Source organism: Erithacus rubecula, assembly GCF_903797595.1.
Source record: "Erithacus rubecula genome assembly, chromosome: 10".
In the NCBI taxonomy this organism is placed as follows: Eukaryota; Metazoa; Chordata; class Aves; order Passeriformes; family Muscicapidae; genus Erithacus; species Erithacus rubecula.
Genome location: NC_136662.1, coordinates 2,414,292 through 2,426,999, shown reverse-complemented (window position 1 = coordinate 2,426,999; position 12,708 = coordinate 2,414,292). Strand labels below are relative to the sequence as shown.

Below are 12,708 nucleotides of genomic sequence, written 5' to 3'. Positions count from 1 at the left end.
ACTTATTTTTACTACTTGGAGTAGCCATCCTTCCAGTCACTCTCTGGGAGATTTAAAGTAGCTTTAAGAATTGCCTTGAGAAACTGGCTTCCCTTCTTTCCATTAGCGCTCCTTTAACATCTGAAGCCTGTGTGAGATTATGTACGTGCTGCAATAAATCTGTTTGGCTGCCCACTTCAGTTGCTTGGTATTCCCACCCTTACATTTCCAAGGGCTGATGTTGCCTCCCTGAGCACTATCACACTTCCCACAGAGGATGAAATCCTGCTTAGCTGGTGAATCCAGCCCTTCCCAATCCTTCTGCAGCCGCCGCCGGTGAAATGTCAGCAGTGGGAATGTTAACAATGGGGGCTCTTGAATAATAGAAGGGAACTCTCCTGACATCCCATTTTGAAAGTCATTTTTTGGGTTCTGGTTCCCTGTGCCTCCCTCCTGTGTTCAGCAGTGTCCAGTTTGAGTCCAGCCAGTGATACCCTGTGTCACACCATCCTGACTCAGCCCCCAGAACTCACCCCAAAGGATTCACCTACAGGATTCTCTCAGGAGCTTTTGTCTTGAGAGGAAATAGCTGTTTGAAGAGAGGGGTTGGTGGCCCTGGTGGCTTCTGTGCTGATGGTCCTTTGTGGTGGCAGTGGAAGGAGATGAGATCCCAAACAGGGACTGTGTGGTGTCAGTCAGGCTGAGGAGTTAGCAGTCATAAATCCATTTAGTTACCCATGAAATGGGGTCAGTCTGTCAGGAAAGGCATGTTGGAAGCCCTGTTTAAAATTAATCCATAAGTCTAGTCTTTATTAAACTGAAAGTTTTCAAATAAAAGTTACCTGTTTTTTTTTGCAAGGCTCTGCTTTTTTCAGGTCTACAAAGTGTAGCTTTCCTTTAAACATTCGACTTCAGTTGAATTTTAGTTGAAATTCAATTTCAATTTCAGTTGAAATTCCAACCTTGGGCTATAGATTGGAACTAAATGATCTTTAAGGTCTCTTCCAACCCAAACTATTCTATGATTTTATCTTAATTACATTTAAAATTAGAGTAAATAGCCTTCTAAGGTTACAGATAAATCTGTCATGTTAAGGAGGGACAATACAAGAAAACTGGTGGTGAATATGGTCATTTTATGAATCTTGAAAAAAAAAAACCTGAATGGATTTCCTGTCCCTGGTTTAAATAACCCACTTTCCATTCCCATTTGGTAATTAAAGTTATGTATTTCAAACCATGTTAGCAACAGAAGTTGGTGGGTTAGCCTGGATGGGAGATGGCTGCACTATAGCCTGAGGTAACAACTTAAGCTGTCATACTTTCAAATTCTGATTGGCAAGTCTGTGTGGGTATTTGTGTCAAACATAATGGCATTTTGTGCTTACACAGGATTACTGAACTTGACTAAAATTGGCATTTGGGCTCCAGGAATAGGATAATATTGGAGTCTGCTAATAGTGCATAATCACCACATTCCTACTTGTAAATGTTCTGTGCCTGAAAGATTTTTCTAACATTTGTTTAAAATTATTTTGCATCAATGTGACATTGTTTAAGTATGGTTTATTTTGCTTGTGAGGTTGTTTTTTTTTTGCCAGAATTTCATCATTCTGATAAAGTCTTTATTGTCCTGCTGTTGAAAAATGTTCTGATGTCCAATTTTTAGGTTGTGAATGTAGATATGCCCTTTAAGGATGATTCAGAGCTCCAGAAGTACTCAAAGGTAAGACTTGCATGGTGGTTTCCTTCATGGTATATGTTGGCAGGGTAATCCTGGGAGGGCCTGACACAATTCCAGATGTGTTTCAGGAATTCAGTGGTTTTGTGGCTCTGTGTTTTCCAAAATAGGCTGCCAGTATTCTGCTTATCTTCTGGAGTGATCCAGTACCTTTTCATAGCATAGGCAAATGAACCTTTTAACAGTTCATTACCAAACCCTCAATGAACAAAAAGCCACCCTCAAACCATGCACATAAACCCTAAATTTTGGGGTATTTAATGGTACAGAATGGAGCAGAGGATGAAACTCTGCTGAAAATGTTTTTGTCCCACAGAGGATTTTGCTGTAGTGATCCTGGCACAGGGAAAGGGATGAGTAATTCATGTAAATTGTCAGATCTTAAATGAATTTCACTTCCAAGAGATTTTCAAGATACCTGCATTAGTATTGTGGAAAAGAGGTTTTTAAAGGTGATGCATTTATATATTTGTGGGCACACAAATATGTGGGGAAGGGCCATAAAGTCATGATCAGATATGGCTGTGAAGGAATGCTGTGGATCACTGGATTTCTCTTTTTATTTGAATATCCAGAATAATTTGGGAAGTAGGATAGTCAGTGTTTGAACTCCAATAAGAAAAAGCCAGAAAATGTCCAAACTGAAGGGGCAGCTCCTGCTGATCATCTCCCCAAGTTGCCATAATTTCTTCTGTCTTTTCTGGAAAGTATATCACTTTTATTACACTTTTCCTAATATCAGCAGACTTTAGGCACTGAGGGTTGGAGTTTCCTAGAGAAAATTCCAAATTAGGGAGTCCCAGTGGGAAAAGGCTGACAAAAAATCAATGATTTCCCCTTGCAGAAAAAAAGGATGTCAGTTTTAGTAATTACTTACAGAGAACACTTCATGGATATTTTTCTACCTCAAAGTAGTGTAGCTCCCAAAGGAGTAAGAGAGGTGATCTTGTAGTGAGATTTTAGGGCAATTATAGAATTTATTATATTCCTTTCTTTATTTCTATTTCTTTTATTTTTGTTTTGCTCCAATCCCATGGAAGAGGGGTTGGAACTGGATGATGCTGAAGGTGCCTTCCAACCCAAACCATTCTGTGATTTGTTGACAGCTCACCTTTTGGGTGGTTCTTCTGTCTGTATTTTTCCATTAATTTTAATGATTTGACACAGTTCAAATTGCATTTTCCCCCAAAGAGCAGACTGCTTGTTTTTATTTGTGCAAGCACAGTTGTGCTGTAACACAAGGTGAGGTCACTGTGAACATTTAATCATCTTACTGTGGATTTGGTTCATTTTGTTGAGCTACTGAATCCTAAATCTGTTTTATCAAGGCAGATAAAGATTTATACTTAAATACTTACTTATATTTACCTTTTGGCAGCTGTTACCCATCCACACTCTGAGATTAGGAGTTGAGCTGGACACTTTTGATGGACATCACTATATCTCATCCATTGCTGCAGATGGCCCACCTGCAATCCTTGGTACTCTGCAACTGGAGGATGAACTGCTGGAGGTAAAAAAAATAAAACAGATCCCCCACAAAAATAAAAATTATGTATTTACTGTTTGTTTTGCCTTCTTAAAATGCTTCTCTGAAGTTCTAGCTTGGCTGCTGTGTGTGCAATAGAATTATTCCAGAGTTAGTTGTGGAAGCAGAGCTGGAATTCACATTAATTTTCTTCACTTCTTCCACATTTATGGAGAAAAAGTCAATTTCTTGTGACCTCTCAGTGACTTCATGGGCATTTTTCCTGAAATGTTTTAACACCAGTATCAAGAGTTACAAGGGCAGAGATAATATTTGTGTTGAATTATTTGTAGTCCTGTGGCTCAGTCTTTTGCACAATTTGGCTTTAGCTTTTGTGGTGGATAATCTTTCTGAATATTTGTCACCCCTAAAAAATTTACAACAGTCTTAGGAACAGTGGTTTCAGTTACACAATAAAACTTTTTTGTTGAGTGTTGAAAGATATTTGTGTGTATGAGCAAATACATCAGTTTGTTTAAATGTATAAAGAAGTATTTTGTATAAAGAAGCATTTTGTATAAAGAAGTATTGAGGCAGCTTTGGAGTTCTTAGAGTCACACCAGACCTATTTTCTCAGGAAAAAAATAATTATTTGACAAAATTAAAACAATTCCTATTTTGTGTGTGTGTGTATATGTACATGTATCCATTGGTATCTCAGCCTGCAAGTGAAAAGACATTAATTTCTTATTGCATGCTTACTCCTTGTGGAATATTTTGATATTTGAACCTTTTTTTTAGTGGATGCAAAGAACATTTAATGGGAACAGAATTAGGCCTTCTGAAAGATTGATTTGTTAGGTGTACAGTTATTTTGCTTTTACTTCTTCACCCTCTTACATCAAACATTTATACTGATATCACTAAGACCTAGAACATGTTCTTATTGCTTAATGGAGGAAATTTTGATTCCTGAAGGAAGGGATTAATGGAAGGCTGGAAGTGTCATTTAAATTGCTTGGCCACTAAACAAAAAAAATTTTATATGAAAAGCAATAATGCAGTGCTGTAGAGTAACTTAGGAAACTTTAATTATGTGTATTTAACAGTTCATATTACTCTCTACTCAGAATTCAGTTCACAGGCATGTCCAGACCTAGTGAGTGTAAATTTTTTGCCACTCCATAGTTGGGAAAAAAACCCCAACAAAATAAAAATGTGCTCTGGGGCTAAAGCTGTAAGTGCCAGGTTTAGCCCAGACTATGTTTTTGCAGCCAACTTATAAATCCCCTTAAATATGGGTTTGCAGTGGAAAAAGTGACAGCCCCATTCTCAAACAAGCAGCTTTACCTGGGCCTGATACCTTTGGGATTGAAATATGATCAGCAAGGATTTTTTTTTTTTTTCAATATACAGTGAGGCTGAATGTTGATTATTTTTAATGATGTGTTTGAATTATAAGAGACAGCACGATACTCCTCCCCAGCCCTTCATTTCAGCTAATTCCATTGTGTTCTCTTTTAGGAGTAAATTGCTTTTTTGAGTCCTTTTGTTGTACAATTTCCCTGCTGTTTGAGGGCTGGCTGGCTGATGTGCTGAATGAGTGGGTGTAGGGCACCTTGCCTGCTCAGAGGGTGATTTCTGGCAGCTGCAGGAGGAGAAATGGGAGTCCCCAGGTCTGCTGGGGGGTGCACAGTAGCTCTTCCCCATCCATCACAGGATGCTGAGAAGTGCTGGGAGCTTTCCACCACGCTGCCACTCTCCAAGCATTAAAAAATCCTTACACATAGATCCTTCTGCTTAAATAATTAACTAATGGATGAGGCTGATAGCTCAGCACTTGCTGTAATTCTTGCAGAAAAAGCCCAGAGCAGTTTGTCTTACCTTGGTGGAGGCCAATTCCACCACTCTCAATTTTTCTGCTTGGCTGGGATGTAGAGTGTGAGAGGAACTCTGTGTTTCCCAGCAGTACAAACTGTATTTATACTGCAGAAAGCACAAAGTGGGGAGAAAAAATAGGAGTGATCAGGAAGCAAATGTTGGCTAAGGTGGGATTGCTGTGGAGCCTTGGATAAGATTGAATCCCTCTGATCAGCAAGATCTGAAGGGTTTATGGAAAGGCTCTGCCTCAAGTGCACACATCCAAAGGTGTGTCCATGTCTGGTGAACGTTTCCATGCTGTTTTCTTGCATCAGATGTGGGTGTGGAGGGAAGTACTGAAGGTAATCCTCAGTTATCCCTACTTGCTGTGCCTTGGTTCCTGCTGTGGAGTGACTTGGATGAGGTGCTGGATTCCAGCACTGTGGACATTCAGTCATGAGAGAGGCTTGAGAGAAAGAAATGAAAAAAATCCCTGGAACACAGGAGGTGTTGGGATTGAGTCCACAGCACTAGCTGGGTTAAACCCCTGCTCTTTTGGGGCTGCAGTGCTGATTTATGGTGATTTATGGCACCTGCTGCCGTCCTGCTGTCCTCCTATTTATGGACACCCCTGTAGTGCAAAGAGAGGAACCCTCAGGATACAAAGGTTATAAAATAGGTAAAAGAGGATGAATCACTCTTTTTTTTTTTTTTAATTTTTTTTTTTTTCCTGAAGAAATAGAATCTCAGAGTGTCATGGGCACCTTCCACTATCCCAGGTGGCTCCAAGCCCTGTCTAGCCTGGCTTTGGACATTTCCAGGGATGGGACAGCTACAAAAAAAAGTGCAACTGCAGCAGTATCCCATTCTTAAAGCACATCCATCTATCTATCTATCTATCTATCTATCTATCTATCTATCTATCTATCTATCTATCTATCTATCTATCTATCTATCTATCTATCTATCTTTTTTTTTTTTCTATTTCAAAGTCTGTGGTTTAGAACATCCATTAACAATGATCTGTCATCATTCACAATATTCAGTTTATGGTATGGTAACCTTTGAAGCTTTGACCCTTGTCAGGCCTTTCTGGTTAATTGCTTACTGTAATTGGTTTCTTTCTTACTGTACAAACATTCTCACCTTTTTTTCTGTAGGATCTATTTTAGTTTCAGCCACTTTGTTGCATTTTAAACCGACAAAGTTAGAATCACAGAATCATTAAGGTTGGAAAATGCCTCTAAGGTAATTGAGCCAAACTTTTAAACTAGTTGTGGTAGTTCTGACTTCAGTTTTTTGCTTGGAGATCAGAACCTGTGTGCTTAAAATATTGTGGGAAAATCAAATTTTTTTTTTTTTTTTTTAATTCAAAGACATAAGCTCAATGCTGAAAAAAGATCCCCAACAAAGAAGGAGGGGAGAAAGAAATAAGAATTATAGGAAAGGTTTAGGCTTGGTGAGCAGAAAAGAATTTAGAGGAAGCTAAAGAGACACGATGCAGCAGTCAGTAGTCACAAGGTCTTGGAGATGAAGTTTTACAAAAATGTGTACATTCTTCAGAAGCATATGTTAATAAAACACATTAATAAATATATTTCTTATATATTGTATATAAAAATGATAAAACATGCAAGCTGTGCCAACATCCCCTATGTAAAACCAAACTTTCCCGCTCAGGTGGGGAAAAATATATTCTGAAAAATTAAAATAAACCAATCTGGTGGGTATCCTTTAATTGTGCTTGTGTGGGTGCTGTGTGCATTGTGCTGCAGGTGAACGGGGTGCAGCTGTGTGGCAAGTCCCGACGGGAGGCTGTCACCTTCCTGAAGGAAGTGCCACCCCCCTTCTCCCTGGTGTGCTGCCGCCGCCTCTGCGGGGACGGCACCGAGTCCCTGCTGGATGAGCCCCCCCTGGCACCTGCCCCTCCACACCACAAGGTAACACTTCTCCTCTCACCCCACTTGTGCAAAAGGAGTTTTTGGGGAAGTGTTGCATGCTTGGTGTGGTTTGGTCTTAGAAGTTTCACTGTCCAGGGAAGGCAAGGTAGGTAAATCACTGAGCTGCTTTGCTGACTGTACATCCCATCCATCATCCCTACACTTAATAGGTGAGTGAGAGCTCTGAATTACACTAAATCACATCCTTGCCACCATTAGCTGATTGCTTCCATGTTCTGAGTAGGATTTTATAGAACTAGGGGGGGAAAAAAAAAATAATTTAAACTTGAAAGTTTCTTTCCGTTGCGGGAGCTTTAAAGTCTCAAACTAAAGCTTGACACTTGTGGTTGCTCCTATTTGCAAAAGTATTTACAGCTTGGCTGCTCATCTTTTCTGATTGTCTGGCCTTTCTATTAGCTGTCTGTGGTTAAATCTTTTATGCTATTTATTTTTCCTTTATGCATCTAATGGGACAGCTGAAGTTCATCAACATGTAACAGGTTAGTAATATTCTAACAATTAATTAGACTAATACATGGGTATTTGTGTGCCAGGTTGGGCTCTGATGCTCAAAACATGTAGGCCTGTGCCCAGGGGAGTACTCAAGGCAGCAAGCTGGAGAAAACTCTATTCATAATGCTCAGTGAAGTTTTAATTCCATAAAAAAGTCACATTTTAGGGCATGTATGCATCATTAAGAATCAAAATATTGAAGGAATAGTGTTTGTAAAGAGCTGAGAGAATGGTATTTGAACCAGAGCTTTTATTTTCCAGGTGAAACCTGAGGAAGACTTTAATCCTGAGGAGGAAGAAGGGGAATTGGCATTATGGTCTCCTGATGTGAAGGTTATTGAGCTGGAGAAAGACAAAAATGGTTTGGGATTCAGCATTTTAGACTATCAGGTATGCTTTTCTGTAGAACTAAATCCTAAAAATCCATTTGATCCTTTGTCTTTCACAGTACCTTAAAATGTTTTGTGATGCTGATTACTGACTAATGGACTTGACACGTGGGCCTAGAAACTATAGAGAAAAGTAATGTATTTTGAGGCCAGCTCTATAAGTATGGAGTGTTCTAAACCTCTGGTTATTTGACATGATGAAGTACAAAATCTTTAATCAAGCTCCACCCCATAACTCTGAGTTTATTGACTAAATATTGGGCAAGGTGGTTTTTTTGTTGTATTTTGTTCTAACTAAGAATGATTTTTCATCTGTGAGAATGGCAAGCGAAGGTTCTTGGGTATTACCTTAGGATTATTATATTATTAATTGTTAAACTCCTTAGAAATTAACAGACAAGTCTTTAATTGGAGGGAAATGCTACTAAAATTAATGAATCCTTCTTTCTAAAACACTGGCTTCAGTTTAAATGTGTAGAAACTCTCAAAATCTGTAGTCAGAATGAAATGTTCTTCATGTTTCTAGTCAACATGATATATTTTTTTAAACCTCCAGTCATCATATTTATAAGGAAATAAAATAGCTGGATCACTCTTTATAATAATATACACATCACATCTGAGTGCTGCCTAAACATTGTAGTTTAATGAAATGTGTTCAACTGTTGTACATAAATGTCAAGTGATATAAAATTCACTTTTTGATACAATAAGGCAGGAATTGGGAATGAATTAGAAGGAAAAAAATATTTGAAGTATTATGCAAACCCATTAATTCTATATTTTACCAGTGCAATTTAAGATTACTGAAAATAGATCCTGTTAGTCATTTTAGCTGACACATGTTGTGTTGCAGTGCCAGCTCTACTCTAGAGTTGCTGGGAGTCTTTACAGAGCAGTAATACACAGATTTGCTTTTAAGTTCTCATATAATCAGAATTAATGAAGGCTTTAATAGCAGGCTTTTTATTTACTTATTTGCAGATGCAAATACACCAGCAGTGTTGTGGTACTTTCAGCTAAATTTAAATACATTCTAATCAATTCTAAATGAGTGGTAAACCACTTAATCTCAGATCTTTATAATTTCAAGATATTTATGTATAAAGTGTATAAAGTGTGTTCTTTTGTTTGGGGTTCTCCTCTTAGATCTTTTGCACTTTTCATCATCTGCAGATTAATTTTTATAGAGAGATATCTGTGGCTGTGTGTGTGTTTATGTAAATACATCCATCACATCCTTGAGTGCAAGGCAAAGAAAATAAATAATTGTCCATGCTACAGTGGAGGCAAGGGGAAAAAAAAAAAAAAACTATGTGTGGTTCCTGGGAGAGTGTTTGGAATTCTTAACAGAGATTTGCTGGGAAACACAGAATTACAGCAGTGTTTAATTGTGCCTTAGAGGACCTGGAGACCCTTCTTTAAAACATGAAAGGTGTTTTTTTAGGCACACACTCTTTGTTTTACAAGAGAAAATTCAAGCCTTGTAATGGCAGATGATACTGCTTGTGCTGTGTGTGTCCACTGCTGATTTTGCTCCTTTGGAGGAATATGAGTTTTAATTTTTTTTTAGGTATTTTTCAATGAAGATGGGTCTTCCCATGGCCCATCTTCATTATCAATGAGTGACCAGCCTTTCCAGGCTGCCACAGTGTTTATAGAAGTAGGGTGGGGAGGAAAGTGCTTTTCAAGGGGAGATTTTGAGCAGAAATCCAGTTGGTAATTAACACAAAAGGACTGGCTCTGTCCATTACAGAGATTTGAGGAAAGTTTGGTGTTGCATACCCAGCTTGGAGGAGGTGATGTGACTATCCTGGGTTTTTAATATCCAATTATTTCTCTAGCTGTTGGTTGAAATGACACTCCAGAAAGACTGGAAAAACTTCAGGCAGCTGAGTGGGGACAGGGAAGTGGTGTCAGGGTTACAAAGTGGTGATGCTCTATTGTCCCACCTGACTTTCCCCCACACAAAGGTAGAACAACACCTGTGGAATGGTGGATCCCAGCCCTAGGGTGGGACTGGGGCTGTTCCTGCAGTGTTTAAGGAGTCCTGCTGACACATTTCTGACATTCTGAGAGATGCCAGACATGCTGCAGAAGCACAAGAATGCTCAGCAATTACAGACCAGGCTGCTCCCAGTGCTCTGGAAGTTTCTTCCTACTTGTTTTCAAGCACAAAGCTTTTTACCTTTCCATTTTAACTTTGGCTGTAGAATTAGAAGTTGTGCTGAACACTCCTATGGTATATAATTCATAATATTTGCCTTTTTTTTGGCTGCATGCTCAGCATAAAGGATGCTGTGCCTCAGTTGTCCTAAATGCTGCATTTCCCAAGTCATGCTCTGGGAAACAGAATTAATAAAAATTCTTTGTGAGGCAGAATAGAAGTCTGAGTATGTGGAAAACTGAATGCTGAGATCGAGAAAATTATTACTCTGGCATATTAATTTTTAATGGGCTGTCTTTCTAATAATGTTTCATCTATCAAATAAATGATAAGCACATCCCAAGTGACTTGCAGGATATTCCCAGAAATGTACAAGCATAATTCCAGTGCCTATATATTTTAATGAACTAATTACAAATTAATTATACCAATTATGCATAATCAATAGTATTTCTACGTTGTCCTGTGTTTTCTTTTGATTGTCTTTAGGGATTTAAAAGCTTAAAACAGAATCACCTTCCTTTTTTTTAATAAGGTTCTTAAAACTTTGGGGTTACCCCTTTTGCTATGACAGGATAGGATTTATATAGGATATTCTTTGTCTTCCTGTGGTCTCTGTGTGTATTAAAAAAAATTTCTTGTTTTCTCCTTTGAATGTTGTAATTTGTAATTATGTTGTAGGAAATCTAAAATTTTTGAAACTAATGTTCTGCTGGCAACAAGGTCAATACTTGATGAGAGAGGAGGTGGATGGAAGCAGATCCTGTGGATTCTTGAAATGATGGATTTAACTGGATTGTTTTATCTTATATTTAAATAAGAAACACTGAAGATGTCTTAAAATGCAGTCTTCTGTGTTTTTTTCTGTTGTCATCACTGTGCTGGTCAAGGCTCCTAGGCAGGCACTGCTTTTCTCAGTGGTGTTTGGTGGGAAAGCTGCAGAGGTCTGGCCAGCAAACAGCTGTGCAGCTCAGCCTTGTGGCCAACTCCTCCATACAGTAACACACTCTGCCTCCCCTCATTTCCCTCTCATTTCTCTTGGTTGCTCTCCCTTTCACCTCTTCACTAACCTTTATGTGGTGCTGCTGGCACAGGCAGTGCCAAGAGCTCTGATGGTGAGGCAGGGACTGGGATGCTGCTGCTGGAGTGATTTGGGATCACCTGGGATGCCAGTTCAGTGTATTTCATGTTCTTTGTCAGCAGACCTGAGAGCAGCCAGCTTAGCAGTGAATTTGTCTAGCCTGGGACTAATCATAGAATCCCAGAATGGTTTGGGCTGGAAGGAAACTTCACTCTCATCCAGTTTCCAGTTCCAAACCCTGCACCTTCCACTACACCTGGTTGCTCCAAGCCCCTTCCAGCCTCCTGGCCAGCAAGTCAAGAGCTAAACCATTGTTTTTGAGACCAGCCCCCTTTTCTTAGAAAGAAATTGGAAGATATATTATCAGGTTAAAATAGAGAAGTAATGCTGTATAAAAACAACTATGATCCCAGTGTATTAAAACAAGAGGAAAGAAAAATCCCAGAAGACTTACAGAGAAAAAGATCCCAGCAGGATAGAAGGTTCTTTGAGCCCTGAAACTGTGTTTACCAAAGACCTGATGCATTGCAGGCCAACAGATTCTGTCAGTAATGTTTTACAGAAATATTGGGGAAAACCACAGGTAGCTGAATAGCAGATTTCTTGAGGCAGTATTGACCAGAAGGTAACTTGAATGGTCTGATGAGCTTTTATCAAATTAAACAGAAAGCTGAATGGACTTTACGTGGAGCTTAATTTACTGTGCTTTGAAGTCAGAGTCTTTTTAAAGCAGCTGTTTCAGAGTGCATGAAACTGGAGAGGGTGAGGGGTGGAATGGGGAGGTTTGACATTTTACATAACTCTTGGGAAGCTCTGTGAGATGCTGTTCCTCCCTGTCTGTGCTGAGAGATAAGTCCCCAGTGCCTGCTTGCTTTGGCACAGCCCAGCTGCCCTGGAGAGCTGGAGGAACTCAGGGACTCACCTGCTCCAAGTGATCCATGGAAGCAGAAAGAGGCATTTCAGCACTCAGGAGCTTCAAGTTACCCTGAGCTGGAGAAGCAGCATGAATTGTGCCTGCCTTGGCTGCCTGGGTCAGTGCCCCAGGGATTTTCCTGTGCTTTAGCAACAGGGACCCCACAGCTGCCTTATTCCTGGCTTCCCTTTATTATTAGTAGCAGTTTTTCGTGCTGTTGAACTGAAGTCTCTTTTGCTGCACATTCAGCAGGTTATGTTTTGTCCTTCTCCCAGGGAGCATGGGAAACAATTGTTTTCTCTTTTCTAACAAAATCACTGCATAGTCATTCACGGCAGGAAGTGAAGCAATTTAAGTGTCTCCAAATATCTTTCCTCTTTTCTTTATGCCCCAAACAGGCTCCAGATGTAGAGTTAAAAAAAAAAAAAAAAAAAAAAAAAGCAAACTGACTTATTTGTAGAAGGTGGTATTCAAGTAGATTTTTTTTTTTTTTTAAACTTTCTTGGTCTGTTCAGCAGTGAGATGCAGGCTGGAATGCTTTGACAAGTTGCTGGCTAAACGTTTGCCCTCTTGTGATAATTTGAGCTTTGTCTGTTCTTGTGATAAGTTTGTTATGAACAAAGAAGCATATTCACGTCTTTGTTAAGCACATTTTCA

General features: G+C 39.3%; 1 protein-coding gene across 2 annotated transcripts in view; it reads left to right on the top strand.

Annotated features, from left to right (window-relative positions):
- Window positions 1-12,708, top strand: part of PATJ (PATJ crumbs cell polarity complex component) — a 128,054-nt gene that overhangs the window by 19,732 nt on the left and 95,614 nt on the right. For both annotated transcript variants that reach the window (XM_079313976.1, XM_079313975.1), the window contains exons 12-15: window positions 1,649-1,705; window positions 3,099-3,233; window positions 6,824-6,988; window positions 7,763-7,891. In XM_079313976.1, coding sequence (XP_079170102.1) covers window positions 1,649-1,705; window positions 3,099-3,233; window positions 6,824-6,988; window positions 7,763-7,891 — 486 coding nt within the window. The remainder of the gene's footprint in view (window positions 1-1,648; window positions 1,706-3,098; window positions 3,234-6,823; window positions 6,989-7,762; window positions 7,892-12,708) is intronic.